Below are 22,190 nucleotides of genomic sequence, written 5' to 3' on the forward strand. Positions count from 1 at the left end.
TTCCAACAGCTGAATTTTTATGTAAAGGAATCAAAATCTACTGAAGCTGTAGGACTTAGAAAAACTTCATTTGGCACAAAAAACTATGTTAACTTTACGCCTGACAGACATGTGTACTTCCGCATCCAAGTTAATGATTCTATACAAAAATCATATTTTTCTTTAGTATTTACAGCCTAAATATTCAAAAGGTCAATCAATTCTGGATAAAACCAATGTTTGACAACTGTAAATGAGATCAAGTTTTGGAAGGCAATGACTTGGACTCTGAAAATTAAGTCTAATTAAGATTAGGCACTCAAAAATGGATGCTTTCAAGACAATTAGACATTCTGTAAATATAAAAGACAAAGGAACATTAGCAGTACAGAACTTAAAAAGAGACCAGAAGCTCTGCCTTTGGTATTTCTTTGTGTGGTGGTCTGATTTATAAAGGAATGGAAGAAAGTATGATGAGAAGCTAAAACAGATGTCATGGAAGTGAAGGGGTTTATATACTGATTATGCAAGAACCTCATTATCAATTGTGTCATAACATCATCTACCACACTTAAAATACTGATGAGAGGTCATTCTTTTGTATTATTCCAGCATCTAGACCAACCAAATAGCAAAGCAAATATAATCATGACAGACTTCGAACACATCCTGTGATTCCCAAATCTTTTTTTTGTAAAAAGAACCATTTAAGAACAAGGAAAAGACATCCAAAGGCCTGCAAATTAAAATACTATCTAACTTCCATAACACCACACTCCTCAAACTGTCACTGTGACAATCAAAAGATTTCATTTGTTCTTTGGATTCAGCCTTAACGTAGCTATAATCACTTTTTCATTTCTGACATATGTAATACATCAACAAATATTGTGGTGTAGCCACACACAAAGCACACATGTTGTCAGAACACTTTGAAGGATTACTTCAAAGTACTGCAGAAGTAAATGCACAGTTAATATCGCTTCTGTGACTTTTATACTTCTTCAGCACGTACTTCTATATCCATTGTTAGCTTCACAAAAATAAAATGGAAATGACCCATCTTTTTTTCATTCTTTAGTTCGAATCTATTTACAACTATTTCATAAAAATTAGGAATATTTCGTTTTTTAAAAGATACACAACAATTAAAAATTATGTAGGCTTTATAAAATAGATCTAATAACTTTAAAGAAGCTGAGAGAAATTACATGTAAAATAGCACTGACAATTAATTCCATTTGCAGGAAAAGTTAGACTGGTAACATACTTTTGTCATAAATGCTACAGAAATTAATGAAACTCTTCCTAGACCGCCACAGTCTTCACAGTAATAGTGTTGTATTAATGTACTTCTACTTCTATGATATATAATCAAATTTTTTCCCTAACTGCTACCGATTGTAGCTCTGTAGTGAGTACAATGGTACTCTGGCTTCAACCAACCACAGCTTGAAGGTACATGTGCTTGCACAAACATCATTTGTGTTAAGAAATGTGCACTTCAGACTAGTTCTGCACCAAATGTACAGATGTTTGTGAAGGAATAAAACACCAAGGGGCCAATGCAATGTGAGCAAGAGGGCAGGGGGAGGTAGAGCAAGGGCGATGCACAGTTACTGTCACCACTTCCCCTGACTGGCAGCATAGGCACAGCAGCGCACAAAGGACAACAGGGATGCTAAAGCAACCAGGTATGTTCATGACCTTGAAAACATTCTATATAACCACTATATAACAACTTATGGAGGTTATTTTATATAAAGCTCCAAAACACCAAGTGCTTTATTTTGACAAATACCATTATTTGCAAGGTGAAATTGGGACCTTTAAGTAAATGGAAGAAAGACTGCAACATCGCATGAATGGGAACATTCTGCCAAAGGTTCACTGTGTCCTTGAGCATTTTTCTTGACACACTTCCAAGTTTCTTTGGCTGACGCTTTTCCAAAAAACATAATGCAAAAGACACAAAAATTTTAGATGCTACTTGACGCCAGTGAAATCAGTGAAACATTGGCCATTTACCTGTGTGGAGATGGCTTTATCTTCAACTTTGCATAATCAGTTATATCCTAGTCTGGTTCAGTAACTTCCATTAAACAAAGGAAAGTAGCAAGGTTTAAGAACAACCATTCAATGCCTTACCTTGCATTATTTTTTTGTTACTTTTTCTTTCACTATAAAGAAGAAAATTCCTTTGAAATGAGGACAATGAGTTTCCCCCCACGAGAACCTGGAAGGAATATCTCAACATGCTGTTCCATTATGAACACAAATTAAATAGTGAGCAATGAGAGAGTTACTAGGTCTGACCTAGCTCTGGCCTTCAAGAGCATATATCTAAGATTAAATACTAGTACCTACCTAGAAGTGCCTGAAACAAGCTGCTCTTAAAGATGCCCATCACCTTCCTGATGGCTTTTTTCAGTTGTTGTTCTTCCGGCTTCCTTAGTTTTTTACAGTATTCTTCCAGCAGCACTAAAGCTCGGTCAGTATCTAAAGACAAACAAATACAAAAAAAAAGCCTTTTACTGGCTATGGAAAGTATTTAAATGCTCAAATATTAACTTCACATTTCTAAAGGCATTGTTCACACATATAAGGAACATTCACAACAAATGTTGTTACAGTCTTGTCTAACTGGACCTCAGTAAGGCCTTTGACACCATCTCCCACAGCATCTCCTGGAGAACGTGGCTGCTCAGGGCTGGGATGGCTGTGCTCGTCACTGGCTAAAAAACTGGCTGGACAGCCAAGCCCGAAGAGTGGTGGGGAATGGAGTCACATCCCGCTGGCGCCAGGCACAGGTGGTGTCCCCAGGGACCAGCGCTGGGGCCAGTCCTGTTTGATGTCTTCATCAGGGACCTGGACGAGAGGCTGGAGCGCACCCGCAGTGGGTTTGCAGAGGACACGAGCTGGGGGCAGTGTGACCTGCTGGGGGGCAGGGGGCTCTGCAGGGGGTCTGGGCAGGCCGGGCCGAGGGGCCGAGGCCAGTTGTATGAGGCCCAACGGGGCTGAGTGCCGGGCCCTGCCCGTGGGTCACACCAGCCCCCCACAGCGCTGCGGGCTGGGGGCAGGGGGCTGGGAACTGCCCGGCGGGGAAGGGCCTGGGGGGGCTGGTCGGCAGCCGGCTGGGCATGAGCCCCCAGTGTGCCCAGGTGGCCACGGCGGCCAGCAGCGCCCTGGCCGGTGTCAGCAGCAGCGTGGCCAGCAGGGCCAGGCAGTGCCCGTCCCCCTGTGCCGGGCCCTGGTGCGGCCGCCCCTCGAGCCCTGGGCTCAGCGTTGGGCCCCTCACCCCCAGACAGACCCGGAGGGGCTGGAGCGTGTCCAGAGCCGGGCAGGGGCTGGGGAAGGGGCTGCGGCACCGCTCGGGGGGGGCAGCTGATGGAACTGGGGGCGTTTAACCCAGAGAAAAGGAGGCTCAGGGGGGACCTTCTGCTCTCTACAGCTGCCTGACAGGAGGCTGTGGGCAGGTGGGGGTCGGTCTCTTCTCCCAGATAACAAACGGCAGGACAAGAGGAGGCAGCTTCAATTGTGCCAGGGGACATTTAGATTGGATATTAGGAAGAATTTCTTTACTGAAAGGCTGGTGAAGCACTGGAACAGGCCGCCCAGGGAGGTGGTGGAATCACTGTCCTTGGAGGTATTTAGAAAATGTGTAGATGCAGCGCTTAGTGACGTGGTTTAGTGGTGGACTTGGCAGTCCTGAGTTAATGGTTGGACTTGATGATGTCAAAGGTCTTTGCCAAAGTAAATGATTCTGTGATTCTGTCGTTAGCTATATGCCATGAGCAACACAGGCAAAACCAAGAGATTAACCCAACACCAACACAGGAAGATTACTGTGTGTCTGAGATCTCCCTGCAAAACTATCTTTTTAATGGCATCTACCTCAAGTGTTCAACTTTCTTTTATCCAAAGCCAGCTGGAAGCTATGGGGTTCAGCCCAAATCACAATTTGCAGAAGCTACAAAATTATAGAAAATAACCATTATGGATACCCATACAGGAAAACTGGCCTTAAAACATATTCAGAGAAGACATGAAAGTGTTTGCTTCGCATCTGCAGCACTCAGTTCTCTGTTCTCTGAATAGCAAATGTGTATCTGAAAGGCAGGTGTCCAAGAGCATGGCTGTTGTTTTTTTATTTTTCTGTTCCCTCAATACATAAAATTGCTATCTACCTCTTTGGTAATAATGAGACTTTGATAGCAGACTTTCATTCATGTGTTGGCTCAAATGTAGCAATCCAGCCTTTCCCTAAGAGTCCAGAGAAACAGAGCTCCCTTTCTCCTGCTGCTATTATCTTTGCACAGTCATTTGCCAAGAGCATGAGTGACATATAAAATTGTATGACATCCAAACATCACCATCTTACACACAAGAAAATAGAGAAAAATGGAGAACCAGACTTCACCTTTCCTTCTCCCCATCCTAACTAACTCCCAGGAATGTCTGCACACAAACGTATATGACACTGAGATATCTGCACACACTTTTGTAATTACATTGCCACCAAGTTTGCAATAAAATTACTAAACAGTACCAAAAAAGTACAAATTAATAATGATAGTGAAATGAGTGCCTCAATCTAAATCTTACGGCAGAGTTCAATGCAAGCTTCATTACCAGGAGAGGTTCAGACTCTTTAGTTAGATTAAAGTCAATAAAGTACTGTAACAAGGCTTGGAAAGGCAAAACAAGACTGCTTTTATCATTCTTTTTTCTAAATAACTGAAAGAAAACTTCTTTTTCACGATATAAAAGTTGTTCATCTTTGTCCATCCAAGGATCCTGAACATGATCCCTGTAGCATGGGCCTTGCGGTGTGACAACTGGATGAGTTCACAGTAGGGGCAAAGACACAACTTGTATTCTCTAATTTGATAGCATTCTCAAATTAAATGATTACAAGATTAATGTTTAAAAAGATGCAATTTCTTTTCCTTCTCTTCATAAAAATTTTGGCTGGTCACAAGCATTGTGTCAGAGAAATTAAAACCATAATGAATAATAAGGGATGGTATTTAAATGCATATAGATATATATGCACACATATATAAATACATATGCTCATATCACATATATTAGGAAGCATTTTATGGCAGTGTAGATATTTATACAATGAAAGAGCTCACGGGTCTCTGCTGCAATTCCACCTTGAGGGGATCTCCAGGAGGAACTCCTTCTTTCTATGGGAGCTGTCCCTGGGGCAGGTAAGGGTTAGACAATTGCCTTGTTTTCACCTAAAACCAGTTTTGGACTTAGGACCCATCTATAACCAAGGAAGAGAGAGACCAGCTCTTTCAAAGGCCAGGTCACAACACCCGGGCTGGGCTCCCACCACACAAACCCAAAGCACAGCCTCCAAGCAAAGTTCTGGGTCCAAGTGGGATGTGGTTAGGATATTCCCAACAAATGGCTGGGAATAAAGGGGTAATTCTACATGTGAGCTCAGCTTCTTTTGCCTTGAAAACCCCAATCACATCACCTTTTTCACTGACCTCATGACTGTGCCTGACCCATCTGTGACACCTACGCTTTCATTTACATATTGAGAGTTCTGGCTGCCCTCAATAAAATAGTTAATATCTTGAAGCATGGATTGCAATCAGATATTAACCTTCCCCATGGTACAGACAGGTATATGCAATGAATACATGATTATTTATACTAAAGTGAAGCAGCAGAGTAGTGGAACCACTGCGAAGTATCCAGTACCGAGGACACTTTTCAGAAGTGGACTATCTGAGAAATCAGGAAAATTCCATACCAAAGAGATGCCCTACAAACTCCCTCTTCCTTAGTCACTTGGTAAAGCGCTTTGACAACCCTTCCTTCATTAATCATTCCTTCCCTAAAGTGTATGGTTCTTATTAAAAAAAAACCAACTACAAAAAAGTAACATCCTTTGGGGGTATGAGCCGTTTTTATTTTCACTTAAATTATTATTTTTCATTTCATCAAGATGAAAAAGCCTACTTTTGGTTGACCCCAAAACAGTCCTGAACACAAATTGAACAACCAGTAATGGAACACAGTTCTAGTGTTAAATCTAAATCCTGGCTAAATCCCAGATCAAGTAATTATCTTCCTGCCTAATTTTCCTCTCTAGTTTTAATACGATACATCAATTTTCACTCCCTCCCTAAGCTCCTGCATGGAGTTGCAGCTTGCTCCCGCACAATGGCACTTGGTAGCAGTGTATCTTGTTTTCCAAGTAACCTGTGATGGACTGCATGTCCTGGGAGATCCAGTCACCTCCAGGCTGCCCTGCTTTTGCTGAAAGCCACCACTGATGTTCTGCTATCGATGGGAAACGCATCTTGACCAAGAATATTTCATCATGTCAGGGAGGGGGGCTGTGTAACCACTGCTCCTGGAAAACTCCTGCAAAGTCGAGGGGCTTATGGAGACTATTCAAATCCCCACGCATTTTTACACTAGTTTAGGCTTTAAAAAAAAGCAACTTTCAGCCTTTTTGACAAACTTTACTGGTTATAAATTACTTGCACAGTATTTAGCATGATGGAGCATAAGCCTGTTCAGCACCGCCACACAACATTCATATTCTGCACAACAAGCAAACAGAAATTTGAAATCATACAGTAATATGGCATGTCTGAAGAATACTAAGTACTCTCTCCAAGATAATAACCATCTTCAGCTCCCAGTTATACCAAAAGCAGATGCGGACATCCAGTACTTTGCCTTTTGGGGCTTTCTGACAGCTACAAAGTTTAAATAAAATTCAGCTGCAAGAACTGACTGCCTGGACTGCAGCACAATAGTCAAATAAGAACCATATTCCCTGCCACCCGAATTAAACCAAAGGTTCTGAAGCTGAATTCCCACACATTCTTCTCACCAAGAAGAATGGCACACTGGTGGTTTCCATGAAGAACTGGATCACTCTGTGTATGGGATTACAATATCCAGTGGAGCACAGTGTTAATTTTTAGCAGCCAAAATAAGTCCTGTACCTTACAGTCAGCATATATCACAAATACCACCAAGAAATCTTTGTTCTATGGTACCACTATTCTGATACCGAAACCAAATTCAAGCAAGACCACAAATCCACTGAACGTACAGTTTAATATCCCAAATTGTGGTCCTCCGTGTTGATCCTGAGTAGGTCCTTTGCCTGCTAACAGAAGAACACTGAAAAGTCAGTATCGGCTGTGCCCCATGAGGTCTACTGGACATAATTCTGGTGTTTCTTTGCATATTGTGACACTATTGTTAAATTGATTCTATTGGCTTTGAAAGATGACTTTGAGAAGAACCATTCAGATCATACAGTCCCACAAAACATGACACATCTTCTACACGGTACATGCATTACTGTTTTGTTTAATCATACTCAAAACTTCATAATACAATAACTACAAAAATTTCTCTATGGGTAAAGCAGCTTTCATGGTCCCACAGTATCTTGTCCAAGAGATTATCAGTTAACCCAAACTAATTTAACAGTTCTGTAAATTTATTGCTTTACCACTCCATAATTTTTTAACCAGTTCATGTTACTGATCAGGGGATGGGCAGCGGCTACAACACTAGAAATCAGCCATCAGTGATACTGAAACAAAACTGTACATCAGTAACTTTGTTTATTGGATTTCTTCAGAAAACTTTTTCCTCCCTCAAATGATCTAGTTTTGCCACACAATAAATTATTTCATTTTTCTTCCACAGAATGAGTCTCTTCTTATTGTAATGTATTATTGTAATGTATTGTATGTATTTTGTAATTACAATAATACATTATAATGTTTTGTAAATTCATTATAATAATATATTATTGTATATTAATAAAAATGTAATTATATTTTTATCTATTATTATTATTGTTATTATAACAAATTATTGTAATGTATTTTGATTGTATATAACAATCAAAAAAAGTCAAATCCTGTTCTTGGAGTTATTATTCTAGATGGGATCATTAGAGAATAATCCACACTTTATAGTCCCCACACTTTATAGACATACTTTTATGTAATGTAGATTTTTGAAGCTCCGTAAGTAGACAGTTATACTATAAAGCCAAAAAAACTGTTGAGGCAATGCTTTTACATATGATGAAACAAATAATAAAAGTATATAGGAAACTGCATTGTTAATACAACCCCAGTTATATTTTAACAAAACATAGCTTCAGTACAACTTACAGAGAAAAAGTTGTCCAGGGATTCTGTTAACAAGAAATGCAGCCATACATGCAAGCTGGTACAGGGTAATGTGTGTTATATATCAGCAAAAATTAAATTCTCACCAAGATTATTTCCTAAAGTATTGCTCTTAAAATGTAAGCTACACATATGAAAGACTAAATGTTATAATTACACATATTTAAAAGGGAAAAAAAAGTAAATTATTCAATTAATTTATCATCTATTTTGATAAAATGATGTCAAAACAAATTCTACCTTAGCTACTTCTCAGAGTCCATATCCGAGATCTAGATGCCACTTGCAATACTAACCCATTGCTTAAAGCAGACGGATTCCCTTCCTCCTCCGGCTTATTTTTGGGTCTTTGTCATGCCCTAATTTTTTACAAGCAAATTTTAGAATCACTGAAACTCTATATAGGCAAGGAGACACAGAAAAAATTGAGCTTCGTTTTTTTCAGTAAGAGTGTAACAGGCAGGCACTTTGCTTTTGATTACATGGAGGTATTTCGGTGACTGGAAATCTCACAGGAGATATGTATTCAAAAACTGAGTTAAGTGCGTACATGCTACAAGTGCACAGTGCTTGTGAGGACACCCATACAACTGCCAAACGAGTAAAGAAAAGCACGTAAATGCTGTGAAATCAAAACAGCATTATTTTGAGTACACTACACTCACCTAAACAACTACATAGCTGCAGCGTTACAGTGGAACTAGCTCCACAATGTACTTTAAAATACCAGTACATTAGTTTGACCCTGTAGACCTCAACTTTTGCTCAACTATTTACTTAAGCAAAATAGAAACACCCTTGGGAGCTGCGCTTGCTTGAAGGCAGCAGGATTGGACTTCACTTACACGCCATTTGAGTTTATTTAACCGTACATACTGCAGCATTTGAAGCATACAGTATACTAACTGGTAGAGCTGAAGCACTGCAGCTCTGCTGGTGTGGAGACAGTTGTGTTGATTAAAAAGGCTTTGGGACCTACTGTGCCTTCAGATGAGACAGGATGGCACTGCCATGCCTGCACGTGTCCATTCACACAACATGATGCCTATGGGAACAGCTATAGGATAGAGGAAGCATTTTCCTACATATCTCCCAGATGTTATTTAAACCATTTAGCCTTTAGATGAACTAAATATATTAGATCTGCAGATAATTTAGGAGTATCTATATATTTCAATAATTAAATGGGAAAAGATTTGGCCAACAGGATTAATTGAAACTATATGAGAAAGATAAAACTGATTCAAAACCAGTCTCCAAGAAGCTCCATTTTCAAAACTCCTCAAGCCAGGGTATGCTGAATGATGATGACTTAAAAAAAAAAAAAAAGATGGAAGCACCACATTATTCAGGCAGATGCTGTTAAGTACCTATTTGCAAGCCCTTCGAGCTCCTGCTGGCAACAGTAAAGCCATTTAGGCCAAATTCTGTATGGACCCATATACAATATCGGCCGGGACCAATTCCTGGTTTTGCAGATTTTTATTTTTTTTTTTTTTTGCTGTGCTCCAAACACCCACAAATCTGCTGGGAGCCACCACTGCCTTCCATAGGGGCATGATCCTGTCACCCAACTCCTGCTATGAAGCAAGGTAGCTCAGAAGATGGAGAGAAAAAAACCAAATAGGATTCCAAACTCAGCAGTTCTGCCTTGCACCTGCAAGAAATCAAGAGGCAGCTGGTTAACAGTGCCCTGCACCACCGTCAGGCAGCCACTATCCCTCAGAGAACACCAAGCCTACAACGGGCTGTTGGTAAGTTCAGGATCCTATTTGCGTTTCTGTCCGCCCACTGGCATCAGAGTTTGTGAGCAAAAAGACTTATGGGGTGCAACGGTATGGAAAAATGTTGACTTAAACAAAAAGATTACTGTTTCATCAGTGACAGATGTTTAACGTTCATTGAGATCTAACCTTTAAGGAGTTGATGAGATGAAGGGTTTTTTTAAATTTCAATTTCTTTTTCTTTTTTCCTAATTGTATCTGCCCCCTTTCCTAAGAGGGATTTTGATTATTTTCTGACTTGCAAAGTCTGTGGCATAGATGACTTTTTAAAGAAAAACACACAGACACATTTTAGGAGATTTTTCAGGTTTTGGACAACCAGAATTGGGAAAATGTAGGGCACTGAAGCTGGAAAAGGCATGAAAAAGGGGGGAGGAAAAACACAGCAGTCAAAATAGAAGTGAGAAATGCAATCAGAGCACCAGGAAGGAGAGCAAGGAAGTTTTCTCAGTGAACTTTGATAACTTTAGAAAAGGATCTCAAAAAACTACTTTTACTTTTGGAGAATTAACACCTTTGTTTAGATGACCACTGACAAAGAAGCCAAAGGTCTGAGCAAACACTGTTCCCTGCCTCAATCATTTTAAGATGTCTCGATTTGATCCTCTGCTCTGGAAAGCTCAAAAATTAAAATGAGTTGTTACAGATCGATGGGAGGGGATGCAGTAGTTTGTAAGAAATTTCCAGGCAACCTGCCTTGGGACAGATCCAAGCCAAAGTCATCAGGAACTCGTTTACCTTTCTGAATCTTCACACACAACAGCAAACTCAGAGGAATAAATCCTGTTAGCACGCAATGCTCTGTGCACACAGAGGAGGTGTAAGCCAGTTAAATTTTAGAAACACAAGAAACAGTACACCAAGACAGCTGAGAAATACAAGCTGCAGGCTCCAATGTTTCAAAAGGCTTGAGAACTATTAGACAAATGACAATCATAAAATATTTACATACAAACATCAGTACGAGATGCAAATTAATCTAGCAGATTGCACAGAGGGAAAGCAGACAGGGGATGTACAAACCAGAAAGCTCCGCATCTGGGGCCCTTCATACCTGCTATGGGACTTTAATGAACTATTAAGAAAAGGCAACACAGGGGTTATGCAACCTTGAGGAAACATAAGGCATTACATATGTGACAAATACCATCACCCAGTGTGAGAAGCACTCACAACAAACAAGCAAAGGGGTTAAAAATAACTGCTCCTGAGAGTAGCCGCGACACAGAAACCCACCTTCTGTCCTGCTAGGGGAAAAGAGTGGACAGAAACAGGGGAGGCTGATCATTTAAGGGATTACCAGGCAGGCTTATTTCTGGGGTTCAGCTTTTAGGAACCGTATCAGCATACTGAGGAGGCTGGCATATGGTCTCTGAAGATTAATCTTGGGCCAGTGGAGAGGCTCTTTCAAGGAACAATATTTAAAGTTAAGGTTGTATTCCGAGTTGCCCTCACTCTCCATTCACAGCAGAAAGAAGTGCCATGCACCTAAACTAGCCACAGGCTTAGTGAATTCTCACACACAGACTGCTTTCCTGCAAAACACACATTTGGGAACAGTCTAGTAGCGATGTTATTCTAGACCCTGATGCTGTTGGCAGAGAAGAAATGGGCCAGATATTCTCTGAGAACCACTATGCAAGTACAACAGCATCTTTCACAGAACAAGTCACTATTATATGCTCAGGTATATTATGGGGAAACCAGGCATCCAAACGCCAAGGGAAACAGGAATAGAGTAAGGAGGACAGGCAGCTCTGCACTGAACGATGTCAACATGCAGTTGTGTTCCTGCAGGTCTCTGTGCTCCAAAAATAGCTAGTGCAAAAGGCTGCGAGCAAACAGCAGGGGTGGCACAGCAGGCTCCTGTTACAGAATATTGATTCGTGCAGATGATGCAACGACGAGGGCTAAATGCTCTGCAAGTCAGACTGCTTTGAAGGGCAGGAGTTATGCTATGATGTGTCAGCTGAATGCTCTGAAAAACTGAAATTACAGACACATAGAGCCTGGAGGAGCCCTAGTAGGTTTTTCTTTCACCTCCCTGCGGTGCAGAAGGACCCAGACTTAGATCCACCTCATAGACGCCTGTCTCACTGCACTGGTAACCTCCTGCAAAGTCCCTCACCATCTGATTTCAGTTCTTGAAGGTTCTAGTGGCTTTTTCTACTATATAATTTCCATCTTTTTTGTTCTAAATCAGGAAAACTACTTCTCGCCCTCCAGATGTCGATGTGGAAAGCAAACCGCCATTATTCCCTTTATAGCCTCTCCTATATTGTGTGACTTGTCATGTTCCTCTCCTGCTCAGCCTCCTCTTCCTCAGGCTAAACAGCTTTAGCCCTGCAACTTCTGTACATGGTTTACATTTCCAAAGCCTCTTGTTCTCTGGAATTAAATTTATCTTAAAGCACACCCTTTAAACGCCAGCTGAAGAAACCAGACAGAACACTGACTGATGGATGAAGCTGGACAGAAGTAGTGTCAGCATTAAGAAACACAACACACACACAAATGACCAGGGAAGAGATGACAATAAAAGAGTGCTTGGGTTCTTTTTTTGCTTGTTTGTTAAGAATCAGACTTTTTGTCTAATTTACCGTAAGAAAAACTGGTTCCTTAAGAAAAAAAATCAGTTTTCAATGATGATCAGCTGCAATGTAAGTTTGTTGTCTAAGTATCTTCATGCTTCATTTTACAACTTGTAACCATACATCTACTCTGTTAAACTGCTGCCTTTACATATATTTTTAGTTTGACATATATTCCTTTAAACTTGACTAACTGTACTTACCCAAGGAATAGTAACCATATAAAGATCAGTTAGTGACTGACTCAGCATTAAATCACAAACTTTTCTCCAGCATTTCTGCTTATCAGCATCTTGAAAACCAAGCTACGTTTCTGCTTTAGTGCCCCCAGATGGGAATATCTGACCCCTGATATCTCTCCTCTACTCATCCCTTCCAGTAAACTGCAATTAAATCTTGAAAAAATACTTAGTATTTAGTGCATAATCTGTTCATTTTATGTGTCACGCTTTACCACAATAAGAAAGAGTCCACTTACTTCTTCATTATCAGTGGCTCTCACTCTGGGACCTGGATTCCTCCCACCACATCACTTCTTTTCAAGGACCACAGAAGGGCTTTAGCAGCAGCGGGAATCAGCTGCTCATCCCACCAGGGCCAATTCTTTTTTCCAGTGAGCTCTTTTTTCCCAGTCATGTTGAAAGTAATATTGGGCCCACTTCTCAGTGATCCTTTCTCAAATTTTGTGACCCTGCTACACAAATTGTTTGTCCCCCAGACACTAGAGCGAGCAGATTCTGGGGCCCTGAGACTCCTAAAACCACAGAAACGCTGCAAATACAAGTAGCTTTACCTGAATGTCTTGATTCTGCCTTTTAAGAGTCACAGTGTTCAAATCTAGGTGTATTAATGATAATACTAAATCAAAAATGCAACTATGAAGACAGAATGAGAAATGAAGCCACAAACCCCCCAAAGGATGTAGCACCAAATGGAAACCTCTTATTTGTGCAGCAGAATAAATGTAAATTGCCATCTTAACTATAAAACTATTAAAGAGCCCTGCTTTGAAGAGCTTACAGTCTAACTGTATGTAATACACAAAACTAGTGGAACTTGATGTATTGCTGAAAGAGTAGAAACCAGGAGTTAGACACTTAATACAGCCGCAGTGTTTTGGTAGATTTTTTTTTGCTTTAAGAGAACATTCAACATCAAAATTAACATAAATGTGAAAACTGGAATGGCACAGAAAGCTAACAAAAAGATGTCTGTTCAGAAATAAGTAACTTCCAAACTCATACAAAAGAAGTATTATATCACAAGAAAGAAAAAAATGTGGAATGAAGAAAATTCAGATCTAATTCAGTAACACTAACATCTTTCTAGTGATGCAAAAAAAAAAAGGAATGAGATTAAATTGCCTTTATTTATTACCAAAATACACATTATGGTCTTACATTTTCTCACATTCATGTTGGAATTTTTCATCTAAGAACCTTTGTATTATACTGGAGTCTCTGAGTTAATAAACAAAGCATGTGCCTCCAGGCAACAACAGAAAATTAATTCTACATTTTGGACATTAAACAACTGAATCTGCAGATCTGCAAAGTCTGGTTTGGGATTTGTTTGTGGTGCTTTGGGTGGGGTTTTTTTTGTTAAAAGCACAGCAGACATCCATCTGCAAGGCAGTATTACTGTAGTACACAACACCTAGGACTGAATTAGAAGGTGACTTGAATTATTCCACTACAGCATAATGTGATAGATGCCATACAGCCAGGGGCGAGAAGAGCATTGTAAAACATAAAATCCTGGTTTCTGTTTGTAAAACCATCAATTGTCCAGATTCCCTCTTTCCAGGAAACTACATGATTCAATTCCCTGATAAATGTATTTTGAGGAAAGTGCTGACCCCTTCATCCCAAAAGTGAAAAACGACTTGAGGACATTTGCACTGATTTGTCCTGGTAAGAGAGTTTAATGCCACAGAAGGTCCTCTAGACCACAGCCATTAAAAGGCAAATTGTTTCTTCACATATTTTGTACGTTGGTTACTACTGTCATCACCGATCATGTCAAGGCAGACTCACTGGCTGTTTCTCGGATGAATATGGCAAAAGAAAACATGATCTTTATTTTTATAAAGACGTTGTCTGTTTTAATTTACAGTAAATACAAGAAGATACCATAGTGAAACAGACCCTAAATACTGGTAAGAAGCAAGAACCTGGTATGACCTGATGAAAATATGCAAATCTGAGCAAGGCAGATTTTCCTCATTTTGCTGAAGCAGGGACTGCAAAATCATCTTTTATCCCATTTGGCCACTAGTTACAAATTCAGCTTTCTCTCCGTGGTCACCCTCTGACATCTAACTTGGCCATCTGGAACAAATTCAGAGGGAAAGAAGAGAGGATGAGAAGGGAAAAAAAAAAAGAATGCTTATAATGCAAGACACCATTACTTCTACTGAGTGCAATATGCACTTAACTGGAATGGAGGAGAGGATGCACAGCTGCCTCTTGTGTCTGTACCACCACTACGGTTGCCTCCAGTTCTAGTGACTAACAGTACAATAATTTATAACACTTTTTTCCCCACAAAAATAATGAATAGCATTAATTTATAGCACTCTTAGAACACACAACGTCAGCTGTCATAAATATCTCAGATAAGGAGATGGTTTTTCCACTAGAATTTCTATGAGAGACTGAGACATCATCTAACTGAGGCAAGTGAGTTAATGTGGTTACCCTATGTTCCCTCCACGGTCTATGGGGAGAGAGAAGATGACAATTGTCAAGAAGGCAATTGAGATCTTAGGTGGGTTAAAATGCCCTTTGAAGGTGCATCTCTTTCTGTTGACCAAAGCAGCCCTCCAGGACAAGCTGGGCACCCTGCACAGGTAAGGCAACTAAAATGGGATGGATCTGCATTAAACATCTGACAAATAGCAGAATAATGTTGGAGCTGGAAAAATAATGTAAATGTCACTAGTTTGAGTCCAGAGCCCACTTCACTTTGCAGCTTGCCTTTACACAACAAAGACTTGTTCTGTATAATGCCTGCTCCTATAGTCCTTTTGTGTGCAAAGCATCTCACTGTTTCTCACAGGGGAAATGATGTGTGGCTGGACAAAGATTACTGCCATAAAATCAGCTACATCTTCAAATCAAAGCTTTATGGTGAAAATTGGCAAAGTTTAGATAGCAATTTTCTGCCACTTGGTTTTTTAACCCTTGGAAGTCTAAAATTATTCTTTCCACAGTCTGTAAACATGATCTACAACTTTGCACTGCACCCAGTGTAAAAACTGAAGGATAGCTGAACAGTTTTGGAGGGGAAAATGTGGCCTTTTAGCCATGTACTTATTTCAGAATATTTATTCAGCAACTGCAAGGACAAAAAGCCTGTAATACCAATGACTTACTAGAAGTAAACAGGAAAGAAAAATCTCCAATACGTGCTGGATTTCCTGCCGACAACTCCATTCACTAAGATTTCTGGGCACAAAAAGTTATGATCCTAAATTTAAATTTTAATATCTAAAAAGAAGTTGCTAGTTGTAAAGAGATTTAGGGCATGAAGAACTCCAGTGCATTAATGGGAGCTAGCTTTGTCTGGTCCTTTATGAACTTTGCTTTAAAAGTTTCCGCTGAGTCGGTTTTAGACCCCTTCCTTTCAACAGAGCAGCCACATAAAGTTAGCATTACCACTAAAATATCTAGCATCTCCTAAGTCATGTCTGTCAGATCCTTCAAAATGGCACAGAAGTTGGTCTGCATGGGATCAGATTGAGACTTTTTGATTCTTGACACTGATAGGCTTATTAAAACATGTCCTTGAAAGCATTTCTTAATGTTAGAGGTATGATGAAAAAAATTATTCCATGATGAACACAATCAGCATGCCTTTATAAACTGGCTACAAGGTTGAGTGAGTCAAGATGATATTAATAGCAGCCCAGAGGTTTCATCTGGCTAAAGATACATTTCCTCTCACTCTCAGAGACGGAAAGCGGGATGAGGGCAGTGTAAATCCCAACATTCAAGCATCTCTGACTGCTTAGACATAACTAGATGCGTAAAGATGATGACAGGGTTAGTTTAGAAGCACATGTGCAGCAAGGCATCTAGATGCAGGTGTTCCTGCTATCCGTGTGAATCACAAGCAGGGCTCCAAAACTGGAATCTGGTCTCCATCACAGAGGAGCATGGAGTTATTTAGTTCTTTCCATCACTGTGAAAGGCATGAATGAATTACAGTAACATTTTATGCTCTTTAACTCTTCCACAGATGAATCCAAAATACATGCAATTACAGATCTAAATATAGTCCCTTACAGTGAACAGAAATCAACTCTGCTAAGTAACTTAGGGAGGGAGGGAGGGAGACAGCTATAAACACATAAAACCATGACTTCAGTTAGTAACCTGACCTCACTTCTTCTGTATGGTAGTACTATTTCACTTTGAAACAAAGCTTTCCTCAAGAAGTTCCATGAATTTGTTACAAATAGTTGTATTCATACATATCCTAGTTTGTTTGTGAAAGTAAAGTAAAAATTAAGTGAAAATAACGAATGTATTTATTCAAATTTCTTCATCTCGATTCATTTCTAAATGGCACTGTCCAACAAATAATTTTGCAACTAAAAATCAAATGTCTGGTTAGACTTAAAATTTTAAGTGTACTTAAGTGCAAGATGAGCGACCAAAAGCCAAAGAGAATAGCTGTTTGTTTAATCACGCAGCAGTAGTGCAATAATCCATACAATTATCTAAAGGGAGCACACTCAGCGCCTGCAGCGTACTCCATTCTCCCTTTCCAGCCTTGCTTCTCTTTTTTGTCTTTTTGCTGACACCGGCAGCAGGCATGCCAACCCTGTGAATATTCTTGGGAACGTGGAGCCTTACTGCACTCCAGAATGAAGTAAGAAAACAAAATCTGTTCACTCTAGCACATCAGGCAAGGGCAATCACATACAGACACAAACATGATCAGAACCAGGAGCAAGCCTTTTTTTCCACATGCATAAGAAATCAATGCTTCCTCCTAATTATATGGTTTTACTGTTAAGTAAATTATTTTTTCCCTGACTAAACAGGCCTAGACTTTTAAAAGCAAGAGAGCAGGCATCACTTCAAGCTGTAAGGTAAAGTTTAATTTAGGTCCAAAGCTATGAGACATTTGAAGACCAATACTGGATGTGAGAGCTCTTTCAAAGGCAAATTCTCAAAATGCATTCATTCACTGTTCTTTAGAAAGACCCACAACCGGTCAATGCCAAAGAAAGAAGTGTTTGGTAACGACTTCCAGTGATAAATATCAGGATACTTTAAAAGTTGCTTTTATAGGTTTCTGTGTAAAAACTGATTTTAGGGCAATATTTTGATCAAATCCAAAATAGCAACACATAAAGAAATGCTGAAAGAGAGAGGGATAATCCTGTCCTTAATGCTGCTACCGAACTACATACTTTTGCCCAGCCTAGAAGAGAGTATGCCACTCAGATTTCTACAGATAGCACAGGTGGGAAAGACAGTAGGGCATGAACTCCCAAATATACAAGACCAGAAAGGGAAAATAAATCATCAACAGAAATACAAAACCAGTTAGACATGAAGTGCTGTCAAAAGCATAAGGCAAATAAATGGGGGACGGGGGGGGGGATGGGACAAGGGAAAAGAACCCTCAATCTCCCTAATATTCACAGGAGTAATAGAGATTGCTTGTAACAAAAGCAGATTTATTTTTTTTAATGGTAGCATGTTTCAAGCTGCCAGCATGCTTTTAATTACATTTAGAAAGTTAAAGTCTATTGCATGAACGAGACAAATTAAGTCATTCAAAATAATAATAAAGTCGCTGATTCGCTAACATTTTTAATCCTGCAATTTACATGCTTAAATGCATTTTTAACAATATCCTTTTAATACTCAAACACATTCACACTGGAAACTTCAGTCCACTGACTGATGTGACAGTTTAAAGTATTTCAAGGAGGATATTTGGGTCTCTTGGGTTTCTACCTTAAAATTGTCAAAATACATATCCTCATAAAACAGAAGAAGAAATTAAAGCCTTGATGTACATTCAGACTGACCCAGACTGTCTTGAAAAAACTAGGAAAACCGGGTTTTTAAGGCCAGAAGGGACCACTATGATTGCCAATCTAACTTCCTGCACAAAGGAGCCCATCAGATTTCACCCCCAAAATCCTACAGCAACTATTTTGAAACTGAATTACAGCTCAACATCCAGCACAGAAACATCCTTAGTGTAAGTCACCTAATTCAGGATTAAGACTTAAAATATGAAGACAGTCTTAATTTTCCTTCTGTAAACAGGTAGAGTATGCAAGCCACACCAGTACACCAGGATGACACATTTACAACACAGCAGGATGAATTACTAAGGGATGGTACTCCTCCATATTCATTCCCGTCTTTACTACACATAACTGTAAGCAATTACAGGAATAACAATATGATACATCAAAATATTTCTGTTTTGAAAATTCATTTATACACTGTTATGTTAAAATACAGTCACAAAATCCCATTTATTGGTTTTTTGTATGAAAATAATTCTAGAAATCTGTGTGGCTTTATCGTTATTTACATAATAAATATTAACTCATAACTGACACTGAAGGGTTATTCCTACAAGGAAAAGAATCCGTAGTCACATCAACTACATTCCCATTTCTGTTGTGTAACATTCACTTTTTGCTCCTTCTCCCACGTTTTGGTATCATCAGATCCAGGGATATATCAGACCCAGGGACATCCAGATAGATGAGTCAAATAGAAAAGATTCATACGCTATTTATTCTGTTAGCATATTCTGAAATTTTAAATTGGTGTTGGATTTGCAAGGAACCAGAAATAACCTAAGGTCTGCAAGTGTTTTCAGAGTAAGAATTTGCCCTCGTATATTCTCCAGTTCTTGTTTGGACACTGGAAACCACAATTTCCAAAGCTGCTTCTATACCTGCTGTAATCACAAACTTTAGGAGAGAAGGGGCAAATCAAAAGGCTGGTTATCTTTTCTTAAATGCTGCCATACTACCATCATAAAGACAGTACTTTTACATTGTATTAAATAGTGGAAATTAAAGTTAGCTAAAATCACATTTTCAAAAAACACTTTCAAATTGCCTTCAAAACACAACTGTAGCAACTTCTATTTAAAATTAGCCTTGAAACTTTGTTATTTATTTATGCTGCTACTGATGGCTGATGTTTATCCGCCAAACATGTAAAGAATAGATAATAGACTAAACCTATGTTTTTAAAATTCATTAGCATTTGTAAGAAAGGCTTCTCACAAAATTAAATGTCAAGCTTTTCTCTTGATGTCTGTTCAAGATCTCTGATGGTTGATCTTTACAAAATAAGTACTTGAGGCCAAATTTGACATGACAAGTCTTAAAACATAGCATAAAAATACATTTAAAAATTATTGTTGTAAGTGCACAGATTTTTCTCCCATTTTCAGCGCAAAAGAAAAACAATTTAAATCCCCCATTAAAACACTTTTAATTTGAAATTGTAAGAACTAGAAAACAACAATCTAACAAAACAAAGATGCAATATGAGATATGAAGCTTCATAGCCCACCTTTCTTCTTGACTGGCATTCTTCTTCCTACTTCCGAATCTGGTTGCAAGCACTTATTTACAGGTATTAACGATGTACTACTGGAACTTTGCGAGGTCAGGAACTGGCTATCTATTGCAAAACACTTTTACAGTTCAGTTAAGAAATGCAGCTTCAATCTTCATTTCTATCAATACTTGCTGTTTTCTTGTATTGGCCTTCCGATGCTTCCCACAAATGAGAGAGGAAAAAAAAAGGGGGGAAAAAAAAAGCTTTTTGATTTTTTTAAAAGATGTTCTCAATTTCTTTAAAATATATTTGAATCTATAAAAATACAAGAGAAATGTTCCTTGGCAATATAAAACCTTATTATAACTCCTCTTCTGGCAGCAAAGTTTGAAAATTAAAATATTTTGTGTAATACAATTAAGGCACAGTCCATCTCTAGGCAGCTGTCTTAATATTCCACCTGTACATGCTCAAAAACATACTATTTGCAGGACAAAACTGCCCAAATAATCCAAATAAGGAGGAAGACAAAACCAATCCAAAGTGACTCTTTAACTTCTTTCACTTCTTGAATGAATTTTGCTAGCTATGTATTAGATGACTACAGAGCAGACTGAAAAGGTCCCTTTTTCCTCACCAGACAACAGCGTTCAGATATCACCCTCTTACCCAACAGAAGTCACTGGCCAGTCACTTTCATATTTATTATCTGCAAGCCACCCAGCCTTACGGTCTTTAATGTCCCTCTGATCCTCCCATGTATTAAAAGAGAGGATTGAAAATGAGGAAAGCAATCCCTTGACCTGGAATTATTAAAGTGACAGTGCTCACTGGGCACTTTGGCAAAGCAGATTGCTTTATACTGGAGTCATTTACTTCGTGCCATTTCTTCCCTTGCACAGCAGCCACCTCGTGAAAGAGGAATAAGGAGAGTTAGGAGAAGAGCTTCACAAAAGGTTCATTTTCAGAGATAATGAAGTATTAATGAAATAAAAAGCAAGCCATGAGATCAGTCCAGAGTTTCCCACTCAGAAGCGCAGCTGGTTGGCTTCAATACGAGCCTCTCTCTCTCTCCCCCTTTTTCTGGAAAAGCAAAAAGAGAAACAGAAACGGGATAGATTTTCCTCATCTAGCTCGCTAAGAAAAAGTATGGAAAAGGTGAACAAGCTCCAAAGGCTTCCCTTCCCCGCATGAGGAGCTGTGATGCACATGACAGGGCTTTGCTTTGCATCCTCTTCTTTAGGAGATGGAAACTGTAATTTGTGAAGGGGACGGCTCTGGTTTGCTCTTTGATGTTCACAGTCGGGATCTGCCCCCGCGCCCCTCCGAGCAGAGACCCCCCCCTCCCACCTCGCTTCTCCCCGTCCCAAAGGGGCCGGGCTGCCGCCTGCTGCGAGCGGGACCGGCGGGGGGGGCGGAGGGGGGGGGCTGCCTCGGCGGCTGGGGGGACGGGGTGGCGTGCAGGTGAAGGGGGGGAGCGGGGCTCGGTTTCAGGGCGAGGCCGGTATCCCCCGGGGTGCCGAGGGACAGGCAGGAGGCAGGAACCGAGGGGATGAGGGAGGGGACGGAGGTGGGGCGGAGCGAGGCGCGACCGGGACGAGAGGGGCTAGATGGGGACAGGACGGGGAGCACAAAGGGGCTGGCGGAGAGGGAAGGGGGCGGCCAGGCGGGAGGGGGCGATGCAGGGGCTGAGGGGGGCAAGCGGGAAGGGGGCGCAGGGCTGAGGGGAGGGGGGGGCGGCGCGCAGGCAGCGCCCGGTGCGGGGTGCTGAGGCCTGGGTGAGGGGAGGGGGTCAGCGGGTTACCCCGAGGACTGGGCCTCCCCCCATCGAAGGCTCCTCGCTCCGCTAGGGGGAGTCCCCGCGTCCCGGCCGCCGGCTGCAGGGTCCCCGCTTAGCCCCGTCTCCATGGAGGAGCCGCCGCCACCGCCGCCATCCGCCGCCCCTAGCAACGAGCAACCGGGCCGGGCGCTGACCCCCCGCCCGGCGGCTCGCAGCCAATCGGAAGCCGCCATGCTTGGTGGGCGGGGGACGCCCAATCACAGGTGTCCTCTGAAGCCCTGGGTCACGTGAGCGGGTAA

General features: G+C 40.6%; 1 protein-coding gene across 9 annotated transcripts in view; it reads right to left on the reverse strand.

Annotated features, from left to right (window-relative positions):
* DLG2 (discs large MAGUK scaffold protein 2) overlaps positions 1-22,185 on the reverse strand; it is a 1,040,329-nt gene extending 1,018,144 nt beyond the window's left edge. For 7 of the 9 annotated variants that reach the window (XM_055801300.1, XM_055801304.1, XM_055801302.1 and 4 more), the window contains exons 1-3: positions 21,916-22,185; positions 20,124-21,194; positions 2,347-2,478 (exon numbers count right to left, since the gene is read on the reverse strand). In XM_055801300.1, the coding sequence (XP_055657275.1) occupies positions 2,347-2,478; positions 20,124-20,142 (151 nt within the window). In that variant the 5' untranslated portion in view covers positions 20,143-21,194; positions 21,916-22,185. Of the gene's footprint in view, positions 1-2,346; positions 2,479-20,123 lie in introns of all 9 variants that reach the window. The other 2 variants (XM_055801296.1, XM_055801295.1) reach the window with 2 other exon arrangements.
* Positions 22,186-22,190: the final 5 nt, after the last annotated feature.

This window comes from Falco peregrinus, chromosome 4 (assembly GCF_023634155.1).
Source record: "Falco peregrinus isolate bFalPer1 chromosome 4, bFalPer1.pri, whole genome shotgun sequence".
In the NCBI taxonomy this organism is placed as follows: domain Eukaryota; kingdom Metazoa; phylum Chordata; class Aves; order Falconiformes; family Falconidae; genus Falco; species Falco peregrinus.